Here is an 18,375-nt window from a genome sequence, read left to right as displayed (position 1 = left end):
CTGGTGGGGCTGCGCTCTTCTGAGTTATGAGAGAGGTTTTCTAGTGGCAGTGTGGCCATTCCAGGAGCAGAAGCACCGCTCTCTTCCCCTGCCAGCCCTCCACCGCACAGGCTGCATGCTGTTCCTTCCCCATAGCCTGATCCACTGCTAACCTACGGCTGTGAAGTAACACACTCTGCAGGACGAAGAAAGCTGACTCGCTCGGAAAGGGCCACCTCGCGCATGACAGTCACTCGGGCGGATGAAGACTGAACAGGGACGGTGGACATGCAAACCCAACTGCAGACATCATTAGTGGCTAGAAACGGTGACTATAAATCTCAGAATCCAGACGGCTGCTGAAAGAGCTCAGGGCTTTCAAGGAAAACAGCAGTTAGGGCCACTAATAAATCTGAATCTTGTCGTCTTAACTAAGCCAGAAGACAGACAGAGGAGCCACCATCCTCACCAGGGAAGAATGATGGGCCTGATGTGCAGGGGACCTCGGTCTTTGTACCCTTAGCTGATGCTGTCAAGGCAATGCATCGTATCTTCCAGTGCAGTGGAGGGAGAATGACTAATTAAAGAATGTCGAGGCGCTCTCCGAGCATGTTTAATGGTAAAACACAGCAAAAGAGCTACACGGGGCATGAGCGGTATCTACCCTAACCACTGGGCTTCTGCTTGTCTGTACTATGGAGGGGAAAGGTCTTGGAGTTTACACAATGGCTTCTTATGGTTATGTTTGCTTTTAAAACAACCCCGTGAGGGAGGTGTTACCACCATGCAGCCATTTTTTTTTTTTCAAATTAAGAAACCATTGTTTAAAGGAAGCAAACACTTTACTCATAGTTCACAGGCAAGTAACAGGCTACCTGTGACTATAATCTGCTCTTTGGAAAACAAACCCTCTTCTAAGAAAAAATGAATTAGGGGAACATTAAATTTCTAAAAAAAAAAAATGTGTGTGCACTTTCAGTAGTCAGGCATGCTCCCTGGACACAAACAGCTGGTGTGGAGGTGAACACGCACAAGAGAGGTCCCCGCATGACACCACCAGGATGGTCTACTCGAGGTGAGAGGCTGAGAACTGAGGTCATCTGTCTACTAGGGACACAGAGCTGATGATCTCTCACAGCAGACACAGCCAACATGCAATTGTGTCACAGGGAGACAAACACAAACAATGGGACAAGCGGTGATCCTGGGGGCATAAACATCACACGACTGTACTCCGCTTATGGAACAAGACACCCTGCATGTTCTAGTCACACAGGTCAGCCAGCCACTGGAAGAAAACAGAATAGCCTTCCCTTCCTGCATGCTTTCAGCCGACTGTATAGCCTTCATCTACGGGAGCCTTTATTAATCTACTCTTAAATATTTACTTTGTGCTGGGAGCTGGGCTCATAACAGGTACTCAAGAAGCATTTTTGCAATTTGCAAATGTAGTAGCTTTATTCCCACTTTCCATGGCAGAAAAGTTGCAGCATGGAGGCATTATGGTGGTGTAGATCGAGGTGAAGTGTGACTGACAGACACAGGACAGTTACCTCTGACTATTCTGGCTGCTACCTGGCTGCACAGTTTGTGACAACTTGCATTGTCCTCTGTGGACACCTGATGGTCACAGCTGTTCATGCTAGGTACATCCAGCTCTGGAGGAAGACTACTGCTCTGGAGATGGTGGGGAGGAGGGGAGAAAGGGAGGAGAGGAGGAGGGGAGGAGGCAGGTGAGCAGCAGCTGGTCTGTACTGATCTTTCTCTGCATGGCCCAGCAGGACAGGCCAACAGTGACAGATTCTGAGTTTCCTGGTCCTTAGCACATCTGCTTAAAAAGTCAGACTGGCTTTGGGATGACCAGCTCTGCTCTGACCTGAGTCATGTCGCATGGAAGAGGTAAGTTGTCCTGTGTGCTGTATACCTACATAGGTCACTAAGGAACACTGTGCAGTGAATGGAAACATAAATAGGTAGGGACTAGACTTCACTTAAGGAAAGTTCCAATATTCTGAACAACTCAGATCTATTGGGGTGATGTGGCCCTTGGCTCAAAGAAGTGGGTTAGCCTTATGATTGATCTACTGAGCACGACAATCCAGGAAAGATGGGTGGACAGAGGGCTTCACTGAGAAAATGATCATGTTTGTGGCCCTCATCAGGCTCCAGAATCCAACCTGGGTAGCAGCACATATTTTCCCAGTCCAGGAGACCTTCTAGAATAGCTGTGGTTCCGTTTATAGCACAATAGTATCTGAGGGTACAGAGCCCAGGAACTCCAAGAGTATGTAGACTTTGGAGTCAGATCATTGAATTTAGGCCCCAGCTTTTAAAGGTTGAAAAGTCTTTAGGCAAATTATTTAATCTATGTGTGAATGTGTGTGTGTGTGTGTGTGCATGCAGTTCATGTGTGTGTGTGTGTGTGTGTTGGCCCTGTGCCCAACAACCCACAAAGCACCTCTGCAGTGGCTATCCAAACCCTTTAGTGCATGTGGTAGAGGAGGGTTGGGAATGATGGAGAGGGGGCAGTGTGCTGAGGAGTTGAAGCAGATGGGCCACAGCCTGCCCCTGCCCCTCTGATAAAAGGAAAAGGGTGCAGTTTCATTAAGAGGTCATGATGAGGCAGACCAAAGAGCTGACAAAAGGCACAGCAGAAATCCTCTGCTCAAATAGAAGTTACAGAAACCAGGTTTCTCTGGGGATGAAGGAAGAGATGACACATACCCCCAAACTCAAGATTGCCTGACAGTTGAGAGAGGCGGGAAGAGAGAGAGAGAGAGAGAGAGAGAGAGAGAGAGAGAGAGAGAGAAGAGAGAGAGGAGAGAGAGAGGGGGGAGGGGGGAGGGAGGGAAGGGAGGGGGAGAGAGGGGGGGAGGGGGGGGGGGGGGGGGGGGGGGGGGGGGGAGGGAGGGGGGGGGGGGGGGAGGGGGGGGGGGGGGGGGGGGGGGGGAGGGAGCGAGAGAAAGGAGAGAGAGGGAAGGAGGGAGGGAAGGAGAGAGAGGGAGGGAGGGAAGGAAGGAGAGAGAGGGAGGGGGAGGGAGAGAGAGGAGAGAGAGAGGGAGGGAGGGAAAGAGAGAGGTGAGGAAGGAGAAAGAGAGGAAGGGACAGAAAGGGAGAGAGAGAGGAGAGAGAGGAGAGGGAGGGAGAGAGAGAGGAAGGGAGGGAGAGAGAGAAATGGAGGAGAGAGAGAGGGAGGGAGAGAGAAGGGGAGAGAGAGGAAGGGAGGGAAAGAGAGAGGGAGAGAGGGAGGGAAAGAGAGAGAAGAGAGAGAGAGAGAGAAATTTTACAGATCTGGGCTTAGTTCTTTTGAATGGGAGCAAGCTGCAAGCAAGGAAGGAGGGGTCTAGGAGTGGTCTAATCCTCCTTATGAATGATCCTGATGTGGGTGTCACGGAAAGAAAATCAACAGATGGCAATAAATTTGTAGGAAGTGAAAGCCTTTTAAATCCAGAGTCACAGGAACCCTTAAACTGCTTCTAGGCAAGGGAGGCGCGTGAGCACGAAATATCTCTGAAAGGATTAGCCCAAATCTGGTCTGCCTCCTTCCAAAGGTGAGAGGCAGGGATGGGGAGGAGGAGGCTGGTGTCCTCCTGATGGAGCAGGGAGGATCAGAGAGTGATAGGGCGGTGGGCGGGGAGTCGAGGAGAGAGAGGTCTCCATTCATCTTAACAGGCTTCGAGCCTGATAGACAGGGCGTGGGTGGCTGTTTATCTTTGAAATCCCAGCTATTTTCTTCAGTAAAGAGGTTTTCTTCAGTAAAGAGGTGTAAACTGATTTCCTCCGGGACACATCTCCAGTTGCAGTAGGGCACGTCAAAGGTACAGAGGCTCATCCCATTCCTTCCTAGGAGAAACCTTTCTCCCTTCGTCCTGGTACTGACCGGAGGCTTCTCTGTGGACCCATTCTTCCCATAAAGAGGCAACCCCTCTTCTTGTCCTTGTTCATGAAGAAGTTTGGGGGTTCTCTGAGGCTTCAGGAGTAGAGTGGAGTGTGGGAGAACTACTTAATTTCATTTTGAGGGCACACGCCTGCCCTCATACCCACTTTGTTGCATCTCAAACCACAATGGTTAATTTTAACTGTCAGCTGGTTGGGATTTAGAATTACTATGGAAATAAACCTCTGGGCATTCTGTGAGGGAGTTTATAGATTTGGGTACCTGAGGTGGGGCGTCCAACCCTAAATGTGGGAGGTGCTATTCAGGGGCTTGGGGTATTGGACTGAAGAAAAGGAGAATGAGAGCCGACAATCAGCACTCAGTACTTTCTGTTTGTTGCTTAGTTTTTTTTTTTTTTTTTTCTACTTGACACAGGCTAAAGTCATCTGGAAAGAGGAAACCTCAACTGAGAAAATGTCCCCAATGAATCAGCCTGCAGGCAAACCTGTAGGGCATTTTCTTGATTAACAATTGATGGAGGAGGGCCCAGTTCGCTGCACATGGCACCATCCCTAGGCAGGTGCTCCTGGGTTGCAAAAGAAAGCAGGCTGAGCAAGCCACTTGAGGAGCAAGCCTGTGAGCAGCATCCTTCCATGGTTTCTGCTTCAGTTCCTATCTTCAGGTTCCTACTTTTGAGTTCCTGCCTTGGCCTCCCTCAGTGGACTGTGACTCAGGATGCACAAACCAAATTGCTTTTGGCCAAGTTGCCTTTGGCCATGGCCTTATTCACAGGAACAGAACAAAGTTTAGGAGCCTCTGCTTCCTGAATTGTAGATGCAACATGAGCAGCTGTGTCAAGCTCCTGCACCATCATCTCCCTACCGTGATAGACTGTTCCTCAGGCTGGGAGCCCAGCAACACCTTCCTTCCTTAAGTCGCTCTGATCAGGTATTTTGTTACCGACAAGAAAAGTAACCGAAACACAAACTATACCAAAGAGAACAGAAAGAAGGCTGGAGAAATGCTCTCTAACGGAAAGAGTTTGCTGTAGTGGTCACTGCTAAGGCTAGCCCAGGACACTGAAGCTGAACTGCTTTCTGACACACACAGATTCAGAAAGCCAAGATGCAGCAGTCACCACCTCTGCTCCTGACTCCTCTCACTTCCGTCAAAGCGGCTCCAGACTCAGCTACACAATTTGGAGGGCTGCCCCATACAACACAGACCTGGGGGTGGAGATTTGACATCGAGGAACTTTTGTTATCCCACGTCACTGCCCAATCCAGCCTTCTGAGTATGCCTGGCATCTTCCATCCCAGCACTCTGCAAGCGGATGCCCGAGGCCATCCACACACTCTGTCTAGCCTTTAACAGGGAAGGAGGTTTCTCAGTAGACACTGGGAACACAGCACAGAGACATTCACTTGCCTCTGGGTTGCAGGAAGGAAGCCATGAGTCAGATATTTCTCCAAAGTCCCTTCTAGCTGCTTTATGAGGCAAAGGTAGGCCATGATGTATTTCCTTAGCCAAAGTCAGCAAAATGTCCAGTCTTGCAACTTCTACAGATTCAGAGACAAGCTCAGGTCAGACACATTCTTGGCATTCAGGGGAACCCATTCAAGCTTTCTAAAGAAAAGGTGACTAACGCTTTTTTTCTTAAGCTGGTCAGATTCAGAACCTGAAGGCTAGTGGGAGAATGTAGGCAAGTGGTGGGCAGTGAGGCAGAGACACTTTGTTAGTCTGTTGTCTGCTCCCCCGGGTCTTGGACAAATCATAAAACTTCTCAGAGGCTCAGACTCAGTTTCTTCATGTGCAATAGAGATGTTACCTCCCCTGCGCTCTTCATACAGCCACGGAGAGGAGCAAAGGGAAGGCAGCAGAACAACGCATGCTAGGAACACAGGACCTCGGTGAAGGACGAGAATCAGCAAGGCTTGGTTGGTTCACTATCTTCCAAACCGAGGATAATGCAGGGGGTTTGGGCCTCAGAGTTCACTATGATCACCATTTTTTTTTTTTTTTTTTGCAAAGGCTTTTGACCCCAAGGATTAATTTCTGTTCTTCATCATGGCTTTATGGTTCTCAAGGACACCAAGTGCTACGTTTATTTAACTCTGAGTTAAATTTACAGATTCCCATTGTTCCTCCTCCCCCCATCATGTTTAGAATAGCGGTTACTATAAATCTTAAAGATATTTGATAAATCCCAGGCTTTTTCAGATCCAGGCCAGCTGGCCTTGGTGAGTTCCCGATAGAACATCCCCATTGTCTCAGTGTGTGGTGCACCCCTCGCGGTCCTGAGTTCCTTGCTCGTGCTCTCTCCTTCTGCTCCTGATTTGGACCTGAGATTTCTGTCGGTGCTCCTATGTGGGTCTCTGTCTCCTTTCATCGACTGATGAAGTTAATATTCAGGAGGATGCCTATATGTTTTTCTTTGGGTTCTCCTTATTTAGCTTCTCTAGGATCACTAATTATAGGCTCAATGTCCTTTGTTTATGGCTAGAATATTGGCAATGGGTTTTTGATCCTACTGCACGAACTGGCTTTGTGGGAGCCTGGGCAGTTTGGATGCTCACCTTACTAGACCTGGATGGAGGTGGGTGGTCCTTGGACTTCCCACAGGGCAGGGAAACTTGATTGCTCTTTGGGCTAACGAGTGAGGGGGACTTGATTGGGGGTGGGGGAGGGAAATGGGAGGCGGTGGCGGGGAAGAGTCAGAAATCTTTAATAAATAAATAAATAATTAAAAAAAGATATTTGATAAAATAATGAATAAGGATCAACTGATGGGCTACTTAGCACGCTTAGGATGTTGTGGTTCTCTGGGCATAAACAGGGATGGAAAGAAAGTGCATTGTTTTTATTTACTGGTGTTAGAAGATTCAGTTACCAGCAACAGTGCTCTGAGATCTGCGCGTATCTGTGCCAAAACAAAGATACGAAGTTAAGAGGGCGGGAGGCTGAAGCCTATGAAGTTCCCAAGATGGTTTAGAAAGGAAGTTAGAGAACACACAGTGGGTCAGGGTGTATATAAGCTAATGCTCACACTCAGTGCCTAAAAGGCATCAATCCTAGGGGACATAGCAGTCAAGTTCTTGGCCAGTGGTTCTCAATCTTCCTAGTGCTGTTACCCTTTAACGCAGTCCCTCATGGTGCGGTCACCTCCAACTGTTGTGGAATATTTGTGTATACTGTATAAAGATGTGTCTGCCTAAGGTGCCTTCTGATTGGCTCAATAAAAGAGTCGACTGGCCAGTGGGTATGCAGGAGAGGATAGATGGGATTTCTGGGGAGAGAGAGGAAGAGGAGGAAGGAGAGGAATCTAGGTGCATGGATTTCTCCAGCAGGCTCAGAGCAAACCGGATGTGCTGTATTGAGGAAAGGTAAAAGCCACCTGACAAAATGTAGATTAATAGAAGGTTAATTTGAGTTGTAAGAGCTAGTTAGGGACAAGTCCAAGCTAAAGGCTAATCTTTCATAATTAGTAAGAATTCTCTCTGTTGTTATTTGGGGGCTGGCGATTCAAAGTCCAAAGAAAAAGCTTGCTACACTCAACCATAAAATTATTTTCCTTGCTACCTCAGAACTGTAATTTTGCTGCTATGAATTGTAATGTAAATGTCTGATAAGCAGGATATTTGGTATATAATTCCTGTGAAAGGGTTGTTCAACCCTCAAAGGGGTCATGACCCACAGGTTGAGAACCACTGATCTTGATAAAGGTAGCAGCAACTAACTTTGGCTTGGGCTTCACTCTGAGCCAGAAGGAGGCAGCAGGTCATCTTCACTATCCATTTCAGATCTCATCTCTTTCTCTAGTCTGTACTCAGGCTCAGTTTGCCGCTTTATTCTTTTTTATGGCCTATACTTTCTTATAGGTCTGATGCCATGGTCCACACACTACCCAAAACACACATAAAAGCTATTAGGGTTCCCAGAATCCTGAGCTTTTATTTAGTTGAGTCTTGCCTGGCTAGATTCACGAGAGAACAGGTCTAAGATGTTCAAGAAGAGCCCAGCTCTGGAAAGATGCGTAGCAGGGATGGAAGCTGAACTCAGTATGACATAGGGAAACCTGCTAGACATTAGGGTAGGAAAGTTTGTGCCTGCACAGTGATAATGGCAGATAGCCTTAGGGCTGTCGATGGTCAGAAATACACTCTCTTATTGGCATGCTGTGGTTTGCCATGCCAGGATAGTAACTTCTAGGTGGGATTAGTGAGCAGGGGAAATGGTAAGGTCCTTCCAGAGCTGTGGATGACTTAGGCTTGAGCTTCTGGGCCAAGTGAAAATCATAAGAATATTGCAAGGAACTGGAAAGATTCCTCTTGCAGAAGCTGGATGTAAAGGTATACATACATACATAGTGTGCAAGGTCTTCATGAGTCGATTGGGTTATCTTGCTCAGGGTGGTCTTCCCTAACTGGGAAGCCCACGGTGGATGTGCTTATAATAAGTACTTGGGTGCATACCTAGGTAATTCCAAACCATCCAGATGATTCATAGCATGAAAATTTACCCAACACAGTTTCTGGACTGTGCAATAAATGCTTGTCTGTCTATTCTTTTTTAGGGGAGGATGTGGAAGATTATTTGTTAGAGCATGGACAACTGAAGAAAATGACACCCCTTGGTGTCCACCTTTTCTTTAAAAAGTTTAACAAAACATTGCATCTATGGTGTCTCTGGTACTATTTGAAGCACTCTGTAAATGTTAACTCATTTAATCTTGCCAACAAGTTTTTGAAGTAGGACCATTACTATTTATTCTTCTAGATGGGAAAGCAAAGGCAGAGAGGTTAGTAAGTAGTTGAGGCAGGATTCGAACCTACTTACTGAGATTCCTTGGCCCATGTTTTCTATATGTTGTCTCCTATGAAGGAGAATCAGGGGTAATGAATTCTTGACTGTTGGCTTCTGGATCTCATGCTCGTCTCTACTGATCCACACCTTCTGATAACTTAGACCTCTAACTTTAACAGCGGTGGCTACTCAGCACTGTGTTCTGCCTACCAGGAAACCTCTGAGGAATACATGGGATGCTATGAGAAGCCCAGAGAGCTGGAAACTTGGGAACTCAATGCCTTAGTGATTTTGGAGCTTTTGGCTTGTAGATGAATCTTGAATACATTTTGTACAGTTTCAATTTGGGAAGAGTGTTTGTAATGGTTTTGTTTGAAATGTTCCAACTATTGGCTGTTTACAGTGTTTTCAAATCTTACTTGCAATTTGATATTTACTTTTTTCCCCCTCAAAGATAAACAACCATATGCTTGGTGATCCGGTGTTCATTTCGAATTCTTTCAGTGCAAGCTTGGAAAAATTACACAATCTCTCAAAAGCCCCCATTTCTTTGCATATGGAATGGAGGTAATATGAATTTGAATGAGCTTTAAATGAGTTAAAATTTGTGTAAACAGTTAACATCTCTTTCTCTTCTTCTTTCCCTCCTCTTCCTTGTTCTGAATTTTGCTTGTTACTAAGTATTGGTGACAGATACTTGACAGTTCAGATTCTTTTAATGGAGACTAAATGAGAGGAGACAACCCATTCTGTGTCTTTGAACCAAGAGGCACAGACAAAAATGAAAATGGGGTCTAAGATCCTTTCTCCCCATACAATTAATTGTTTATTAGGCTGGGTCATTCCTACAGACTTGTCATCCCATGATAGAGCAGGTTTCTAGGAGAAATGTTAATACTAATGAAAATGAAATCAAATTAATTAAATATTTCAAAACACAGACTTTTACAAGAAGCTCCATTATTTGAAGATTTCTTAGTTTTTTTTTTTTTGAGTGACCTTGGGAAGTTCACCTTCTTTTTAATCTGTTTCCTTACCTTTGATATAAAGGAATTGCACTAAGATCTCTGGTCCTTTAGCTTCTGAAGGACCCCCCCAATAGCTATTTAAGGGAACACTCAGTGTGGAATCCAATGGGGAGTGTGAGTACTTCCTCACTGCATAAACCCCACCGGTTCTATGAAAAAAGGTAATTCCATATCCAACCTCTAATAGCGTGTAGGGGCTCCATAGAACCAACACATGCAAGCAACTCTACGAGTCCTGGTTACAGCCTGGCCTTTTAGCTTGTTTCTTTGCCTGTTTGCTCATTTGTTTATGAGAGTGTAGGTTTATACGGCTCCAAACCTGAGATCTCCGCATGCATCCCAGAATAACCCAGCACAGGATTCCTGTGCTCTGCTCCCCTGCCCCACATAGAGACAGATCATCAAGTGCCAAGCTGACTTTAGGCATGTGTGCCTCCTCAGGGGTCCCTGGTTGAGTCTTCCAAATGGCAGGGAATTTGCCTCCTGGTCCTAGTTTCTATCCCCCCCACCCCCACCTCCTCTGCTGGTCTTTCTCAGAGCCATCTGGAAAAGAAGGAAGCAGACAAGCTCCTGCCTGCCTGAAGCCAAATGCCAGTGCAAAAATGAGCCCTTGATGCAAGGCCAGAGAGCAGGTGCAGTAAAATTTGAAGCCAGCTGCTGGTGTCTCTGACATTCCAGGGAGACACTGAGGGTTGCTGGGCTTCAGTAGGGCCTCGAGGCATCTTAGGAATGCAGGTTCCTTTCTAGAAATATCTTCTGGCTTGTCATAGTAGTCTAGGCCTTTACAGTATGTGTACAGTTGGGTGACAAAGATCATTGTCATTCACCAGAGTCCTTTGTAATACTTCAGCAAAAGTAGATCTGCTGAGGCATCAGTATGCCTCTGTGGGTTGTGTCAAGTGCATGGTGGGGTAATTTGCTGGGCTCCTTTGACCTTGGCCTCAGTCAGAAGTCTCCTGGTACCTTGACTCTCATTTCAATTCTGAATACAGAATGCTGAGACACAGTACTTCTTTTAAGAGTGCTGCCAAACACAAATTTATTTGAAAAATGTTCACTCAATCCAGAAAGAGTAATCACTAAAAGCTAACTTCTGCCCATAACTGAGTAATGATGAATCTAGTAAGCAAACCATAATAAGCTAAATATCTTGGAAAATCTTCCCATTACAAATTTCTTCTTAATGCATGGTTAAGTTTGCAAAATAAATTCCTTGGAGTCAAAAGTGAAGCAAAAACTGAAAGCTCAAATCATAAGACTCATCCTAAAAAAAAAAACAAAAGTAAAAACAGAAAGAGGAGTCATGGATACTCTAGAATAGGGAGACACTTCACCAGATCTTCATAACTGGCAGTCCAAGAAAATAGAATCATCTAGAACATAGAACATCTGTGCAGAGCAATGTTTTCTAGACAGAAACATCTAGAACACAGAACACCACTGCAACATTTTCAACATAGAATCATCTAGAACATAGACCATCTGTGCAGTGCAACATTTTCAAGATACAATCATTTAGAACACAGAATACCACTACAAGAATTTCAAGATACAATCATCTAGAACATAGAACACCTGTGTAGTGCAACATTTTCAAGATAGACTCATCTAGAACACAAAATACCACCGTAACACTTTCAAGATAGAATCATCTAGAACATAGAACATCTGCACAACATTTTCAAGATGGAATCATCTAAAACACAGAATCCCTCTGCAACATTTTCAACAAGTTGAATCTTCTACACAGCTTCTTTTAAAACATCTACAGAAACAACTCCGAACCATGTGGAAGGTTGATGCTGTAACCCAGAGGCAAGACTGTTTGGAACTTAGAGGCCAAGGAGCTTCACCAGCTTTGTGCTGGGTCATGTGAGTCAGCTTCAGACACTCAAGACAGGAAGCACTCAAGTCTTAAAAGCCCTAGAATTTAAGTGCTACCTTGTAAACTGGTCTTTGCTCTTGAACTCCAGATATATCTAGCTCTTGACCTATCCCTACGGACATAAAGTGGGTGTTTCACCCATGTCTTTCTGTCTGGCCATTCTACCAGTTTAACCAGCAATATTTATACTAGAATATTGTCCAGTGTTTGTGCTTATGGAAAAAAGGCAAAGCTTGACTTAAATCCCTCTCTTCCTCTTTGCTTTCTCCTTGGATTCCAAACACTTCCTACTCCGAGTCCTCAACACTATGGTCCAATCTGGGGGATTCAGAACTAGAGTTTCACAGGTAAATTTCTTTAAAGATCATTCAGGAGTGAGTTTTCTTCTGGAAAGCAGCTGCCTTCCAATGCTACCAGGGAATGTGCGGACTCTGTAGTTCATGGGCTTCCAGCAGGGCAGGAAATCCTGCTTTCAGGGTGTGTGGTGTTGCTGCTTGGGTTGTGGCCCCCTCTGCATTTGTCTCTCAACCTCAGGTGGGTGAATCCAAGGGAGGGAGCCAACGAAAAGTCAGAGGATTCAGGAGACCCAATAGGCCTAAGAGTCTGAAAAGGTGACAGGTCCGAAGAAAGTGGCGGGTGGGAGCTAGACAGCGAGAAATTGTGACACACACACACACACACACACACACACACACACACCAGATTGAGCAGATCTTGATAAAAACGTTCAGGAGCCTAGCAGCAAACAGCAGCAAATCACAGGCTAACCAGACTTCAGGGGCTCTTGGAGTAACGGAACCTGTAAGAACCATGTCACATAGGTGGTGTGAGTGGGGGTCTAAGTTGCCCATGAGCTCTGAGGCTGCCTCCTCCTCCAGGGAAGGCAGGAACCAGGACTTGGTGCAGATGTTGAGAGTGGCGTGGAAGAGGGTCAAGTACGGGAGGCTGATCACCTGACGTCGCCCTGGATTTCTAGTATCCTCATGAGATGTGGCCTGAAAAGGCACAGATGACAGTTCGGGAGTTGTGAGATGCTGCTGGGAGGTCTATACTTTCCCCTCTGAAGGGATTCCTCTATACTCATCTTAGGTCCCCAAAAGATCAAAGCACAAGAGAGTGGCCTGGACCCATACTTCCCTGTTCTTCCCAGCCCACCTCCATTAGAGTAAGCGGACACAGCATTATTAGGTCCCTATACTAAAACCCCTTAACAAAAAGAAAATGTTAAAAAATAAATGAAGCCCAACTAAAGTCCACAACAGCGACAGAGTTCCCAGGCTGCTAGGATATCCCTGTCGGACTACCCCCCCCCCCCCCCCCCCCCCCCCTACCCCCCTCCCCCCCCCCCCCCCCCCCCCGTCTGTTCTGCTTTCCAGAGCCTCCCAGCTGAGCCCTGCTGTCAGGGGAGGGCCCTTGGCCCCCTCACAATCTGTCATCTTTGACACTACTTGGATCTTGTTTCTTTTGGAGCTGCCAGGGGACATGAGGATACCATGCCTGTCTGTGGGCAGGGAGCCAGGAGGAAGGACCATGATCGCCATCAGCACCTGGGCTGGGTGGGGGCAGCTATGGGACGGCTGGAGAACAGGGGTTCTGAGTTGCTGGGCATCCCAGCTGAGTCCCAGTCTCTCCATACGTCCAGCCTCTCTTGGCTGCCAAGACCTCCTATTTCCTGCCATCTGTGATGGGTGTCTCTGGGGAGACCCTCTCCTTTCTAGCTTGCTAATCACTGTGTACAGACACTGGCACGAGGCTGGTCTCTGCTCCTGGCAATTGTGCAGACATCCCTTGGGCTGATCTGAGTTTCCGTCTGTGCTGCCAAGGGACTTGACTCCTCCTATGCTCTGCCTGCTTCCTCTCTGATATAGGTGATGCTTCTGCCAGCTGACCTGGACTCTCCTCAAACAAAGGTGTGTGTGTGTGTGTGTGTGTGTGTGTGTGTAAAATCAGAAGGTAAAAACCCGTTTGCTGACTTACAAACTAAAAGAGCAGTGGGGAGGCCCAGGGATGGGAAACATCAGCAATGGCATCAGACAGACCTGGGTTTGGATCCTGGTTCTCACTCACACTCTGACCCTGCTCTTCTCTGGGCTTCAGCGTGCATGTCTGTAAGGTGTGCTTCTGGGGTACATAATTTACTATGCTGTCTACCATCTGGCCAGGCAAAGAGGATTCTGCTGAACCACCACTTGCATATTTTCTAGCTATTTCCCTGGTTGTCAGTTTAAACCTGGCTATGAACCAGAGCTGGTTGGGGAGGGAGATGGAAGAGCAAGGAGTACTGACTCAGGTGCTCACATGCTTGGGTCTCTTCCTAAGACCTTGATCTCATCAGCACCAGATCCTGACCAGATGAATGAACTAGGCAGCCGGATGCAAGAACACTAGGCATAACCAATTTGTTTAAACATGTTGTTTCTCAGGTTTCCTTAGCAAGCAATCAGACATTTTCCAGGACATCCAATGTTCATTCATCCATCCACCCATTCACCCACCTATCCACCCACCCATCCATCCCTCCCTCCCTCCCTCCCTCCCTCCCTCCCTCCCTCCATCCATCCATTTATTCAACTCTTCTGAACAGCTCATCATAGTCATTAGAATTAGTTTTATCTGTTCCTAATTATGCCTCTTTCACTAGTTGCCCAATGTTAGACATGACTGACACCTGAACCTCTTCATTCCTATTTCATTATTTTATTCCGAGGAAAACAATGGTTTTCAGAGGCCATGTGCATAAAACACTTGGCACCAGGCAAGCCTTCAGCAAATGGCTCTGTAATCACTAAGTTGGGTAAGTTGGTTATGGTTGCACAGGGATACATGCAAGGGAGATACTTGTCAATCACTCAAAGTGTACAGGTGTCCATAGAAAAGGCTGGCTCCCTGGTTCCAAAGGCCAAAGTTCCTTCTCTTCAGCAGGAGCTTTCGGTTTAGTTTGGTGGCACCAATCTCTTATCTTCTCTAAACAATGTGAAGATGGTTCATGAAAATTTGGGAGAGTTGAGTCATTTAAAACAATCAGTTCTTGAATCGATTTTCCATTTTGGAATGGAGGCTCATAGTATGACTCTCATGGTAAACAAAACAGAGAGAGAGAGAGAGAGAGAGAGAGAGAGAGAGAGAGAGAGAGAGAGCAGGTCTGATCCTGTTTCCTCATAGAACCAGCATCTCTGATCCCCATGAAGCTTCTCCTTCCTCTCACAGTCCAGTTCCTGACACCCCCTCACTCCTTACCCCCATGGCAGAGGGCAAGGTAAGATCTAATTTTCCAGTCTCTGGTAGCTCTCAGCTTTGCCGGAGCCTGTTCCCTGCACCACTCATTCCCTGGCAGCCCTGGCTTGTCCGCTCCTTCAGGATGCTGCCGTGGCTGCTGACTGAGGATGTCGATTTACTGTTTCCCATTAGCCAGACCTCTGACGGCCTTTGAGTGCTGGAGCCTGACACAGGCTCACAAGCCCGCTGGGAAAGGTCGGGCCCCAGGGGTTTAAGCCAGTGGAGGCTGCAGAGGCAGGACTGACACAGCCACCCCACTCATGGCCCATCAGACCATCAGACAGCCTTATTTACTCTGTGTTTCTCTGACAGCCTGAAATTCCTCGTTGCATTTGTTGAACACATTTAGATGTTCCTGTTTTCTGCTCTCTGGTTTTCGTAGACTATAAATGACGTCTCTAAACAAGCTGAGAACAAGCAACACACATACACATAGTGCTGAGGACAGTTTCTCCCAAGCCCAACTCCTGTGTACTTGTGGGAGGACACTGGGGAAGAGTGTGGAGGATCACACACCCGGCCCGGTTCCACCAGTATTTGTCAAGATGACCTTGGACACATTACGGCAGCTCTCTGAGCCTCTACTTGCTTGTCTAAAATAGGGAATAACTGTTGTCCCAAAATCTGTTTCATGATTATTGTAAGGTCAATTATGGGACACCCCCTTATAGACAGATGAAATTGTGCAAAGGGCTTGGAAAGAATGACAAACAAAAATAGTTGAAGACATAAATGATTTTAAATGCTGTCTTCTCTCTTCTCTAGAATGAAAAACTCATGACTTTTTAGGCAACAGAAAGCGGGGCTCTGTCCCTAATTACTTGCATGGGGTACACTGTAGCTTCTTAAATACAAGTAAGTGAAGCTATGACCCAGGGAGGCTTCTGGGTAGGGCCGAAGGCCCTCTTGAGGATGTGGCTAAGCTTTGGGGTTCAGGTTCAGGAATTCAAAGCAGGGTCCTGAATGCTGTCTAGAGAGCAACTGGGAAGTGACTTTTTGGTGGAATGGGGGTGTCTTCCTCACTTGCCTCTCAACATGAGTGGAAAACATGGCCTTTGAAGTACAAAATGAGCCTTTCCCCCTTCCTCTAGGTCTGGAGAAGACTTCTAGGCAGACACCCATGTCAGGGGTCCCCTCAAAGCTCTAAGTTTTTCTCTCTGCCAAGGGCCCAGGGCCACAGTTCCTTAAGGCTTATCTGGAGTCACCGACTAGTATAACATGAACGGATAAGCTATAATCAAACTAACGTGTACACAGCACACCACACACAGTTTGGAATCCCTTTCCACAGTTTTCATCTCAGTTGATTCCTAACTCTAGACATGATTGCTCATTTATGTACAAGCAGACTAGACACTGAATTTGGAGGATCCTGCCAAAGGTCTCAGAGCTGGCGCTGGAACCCAGGTTTTCTGACTCGGGTTCTGTGCTGGAGAACCAGCAGCTAGATCTTAAGCTGGCATGGTGACTAGTTCCAATTGGTGTGCCTCCTGGAGCTTAATTGGAAGCAGGGTCCACCCACTAGCACTGGTCTGATGGGCCTTAATGAAAGGGATAGCCCAAGAATTGTAGGACCCAGAAACATGTCTGAATACCTAAGGGTAGAGTCACCAGAAAACATTCTCTCCCAGCTTCTCCCCCCAGTCATCCATAGGACCACAGGGGAGCTGTAAGCCCAGAGCTAAACTCTGCAGCCTGGCCACTGTGGGGAGTCTGGGAGCCGGAGATGGTACCTCTGTTCCCAGAAGATGAACTCTGGCATGGATGGAGCTCCTACCCTCCTATGAAGATGCGATTCTTACTGTTACCACAACTTTCTCTCTGGGAGGGGGGGGGGGCATGAGATGGAGACTCAAAGATATTTGCAACCACGCTCTTTGAACTCAATTCCAAATTATTGAGGAAATGCACAAATCAGTAAAAAAAAAAACAGCAAGACTAAGTTCATTATTTTTATTTAGCAGAGCAAGTCTGGAGAACCTCCTTCGTGGAAGGCAAAGTGGTCCATTAGAAAAGGAAGGGCCACGGAACAACAGGCTTGCTTCCTGGCCGGGTCTCAGGCAGGTTGCTGATTCTCCCTGTACCTTGTACTAGGAGACCCTCCTTTTCAGGATAAGGCTTATGTGAGACTACATATGAAAGACGCTCAGTATTGTGGCACATACACAGGCCTCTAACATGTAGAACATGTGTTAGTTTGTGGTCCTTCCCTTCTCAAGCAAATCCACCAGATTACCTAGGCACTCTTCCGTGTGGACCATTCTCCCCACACATCATCACCTGCTTTGTACTAAAATCCATCACAACTATGGGATCTGTTCTTAAACACCATCTTGATTTGAGCCTGAAAGAATGAGAGGCAATGTACCCCACGATACCTCTGTGGGTGCTTCTCTCACAACGTGGGTATCTCTGCTGTTGGAGTTCAGGCTCTCTGTGCACTCTTCCCCTCTCTAATACTCACCCGGATGCTCTTCTGCTTATTTCCTGTTGCTTTTTCTTCTTAAAGGGATCCATAATAATCAGCTGCTAAACTGTAGCCACTTCCTGCTTAGTGTTAAGCGAACAGAAAGGGTGGCCTCTCTCATCCCTGGCAACTTTCCCTAATGCAACAATGTAGACAAGAGAAGGAGCCTGGGAAGATGGAACCTGATGCCTCCTCAGACCTGCCCCAAAAGACATCATGTACTCCTGCTGCCCAGTGGAAGGTCACTTGTGTCCTGCGGTCCAGTGCCCTCAAATGACCCTCCCCCTGTTCCTGCCTTCCCACCATGGCCAGGCAGCCACAGTCTGGCACCCAGGCACAAAGCACGTCTTGTTTCCTTTCTTCTACCTTTCCCCTAATCACGTGTGTACTCTCTATCCCTTTGGGAGTTGGCTTTATCTCCAGTGAGCTTAATGCTTTGCTGATAAAACCAGTTAATCCTCTGCTGCTCCTCTTCTGCAGAGATGGAGGAGATTAGAGGAAAAGGGCTAGGCCATCTCCCCTTCAAGGGCACGCAGGACACGCATCAGGGAACTGGAGCTTGCTTTCTACCTGATGCTCTTGACTAGGGTCCCCGACGAGACTGTCACGGGAAGGGATCATGGGTAATGGTCCAGCAGCCTGGAGGAGATTCAGTAGATTCCTCTGACAAATGGCTGTTCTGGTTTTGCAGAGCAAAATGCTCAAAGAAGTCATGCCTAACAGTGAGGGCCACCCTCTCAGCCACCCTGTGACAAAAAAGCAAGCACTGGCTAAGGGGGACACGACTCAACCAGGCATGACCTTTATGTCACCTGTCCCACAGATCCTGGGATGTGCAGAATCAGGGGTTCAGGTGGAGCAATGGGCCCAGGGATTCCACGCCAAGCTTCTGTGGGTGGGCACCAAGTGCCACTTTGTAGCAGGTAGGTGACATGAGAGTGAGGCTTCAGCATTTGATGACCAGGACACAGAAGGGAGGTGGGGGAGGTGAAAGATACAAGGCACATACTGAGAAGCAGACCTTCCAGTGAAGTCTAACAGAACACAATGGACACCAAAG

At 47.0% G+C, this 18,375-nt stretch overlaps 2 protein-coding genes across 4 annotated transcripts in view; one reads left to right on the top strand and one right to left on the bottom strand.

Annotated features, from left to right (window-relative positions):
- The window catches only part of LOC126511297 (uncharacterized), a 71,015-nt gene that overhangs the window by 17,239 nt on the left and 35,401 nt on the right, over nt 1-18,375 (top strand). The window contains exon 2 of the mRNA XM_050158356.1: nt 18,139-18,238. Within this exon, the coding sequence (XP_050014313.1) occupies nt 18,139-18,238 (100 nt within the window). The remainder of the gene's footprint in view (nt 1-18,138; nt 18,239-18,375) is intronic.
- The window catches only part of Fam78b (family with sequence similarity 78 member B), a 92,848-nt gene that overhangs the window by 62,533 nt on the left and 11,940 nt on the right, over nt 1-18,375 (bottom strand). The gene's annotated exons all lie outside the window — the stretch shown is intronic.

The sequence above is a fragment of the Alexandromys fortis genome, unplaced genomic scaffold (genome assembly GCF_014885135.2).
Source record: "Alexandromys fortis isolate MF-2015 unplaced genomic scaffold, M_Fortis_MF-2015_v1.1 scaffold_97, whole genome shotgun sequence".
Classification (NCBI taxonomy): domain Eukaryota; kingdom Metazoa; phylum Chordata; class Mammalia; order Rodentia; family Cricetidae; genus Alexandromys; species Alexandromys fortis.
Note: the sequence above shows the minus strand (reverse complement) of the source record. Positions and strands in the feature narration are given on the sequence as shown.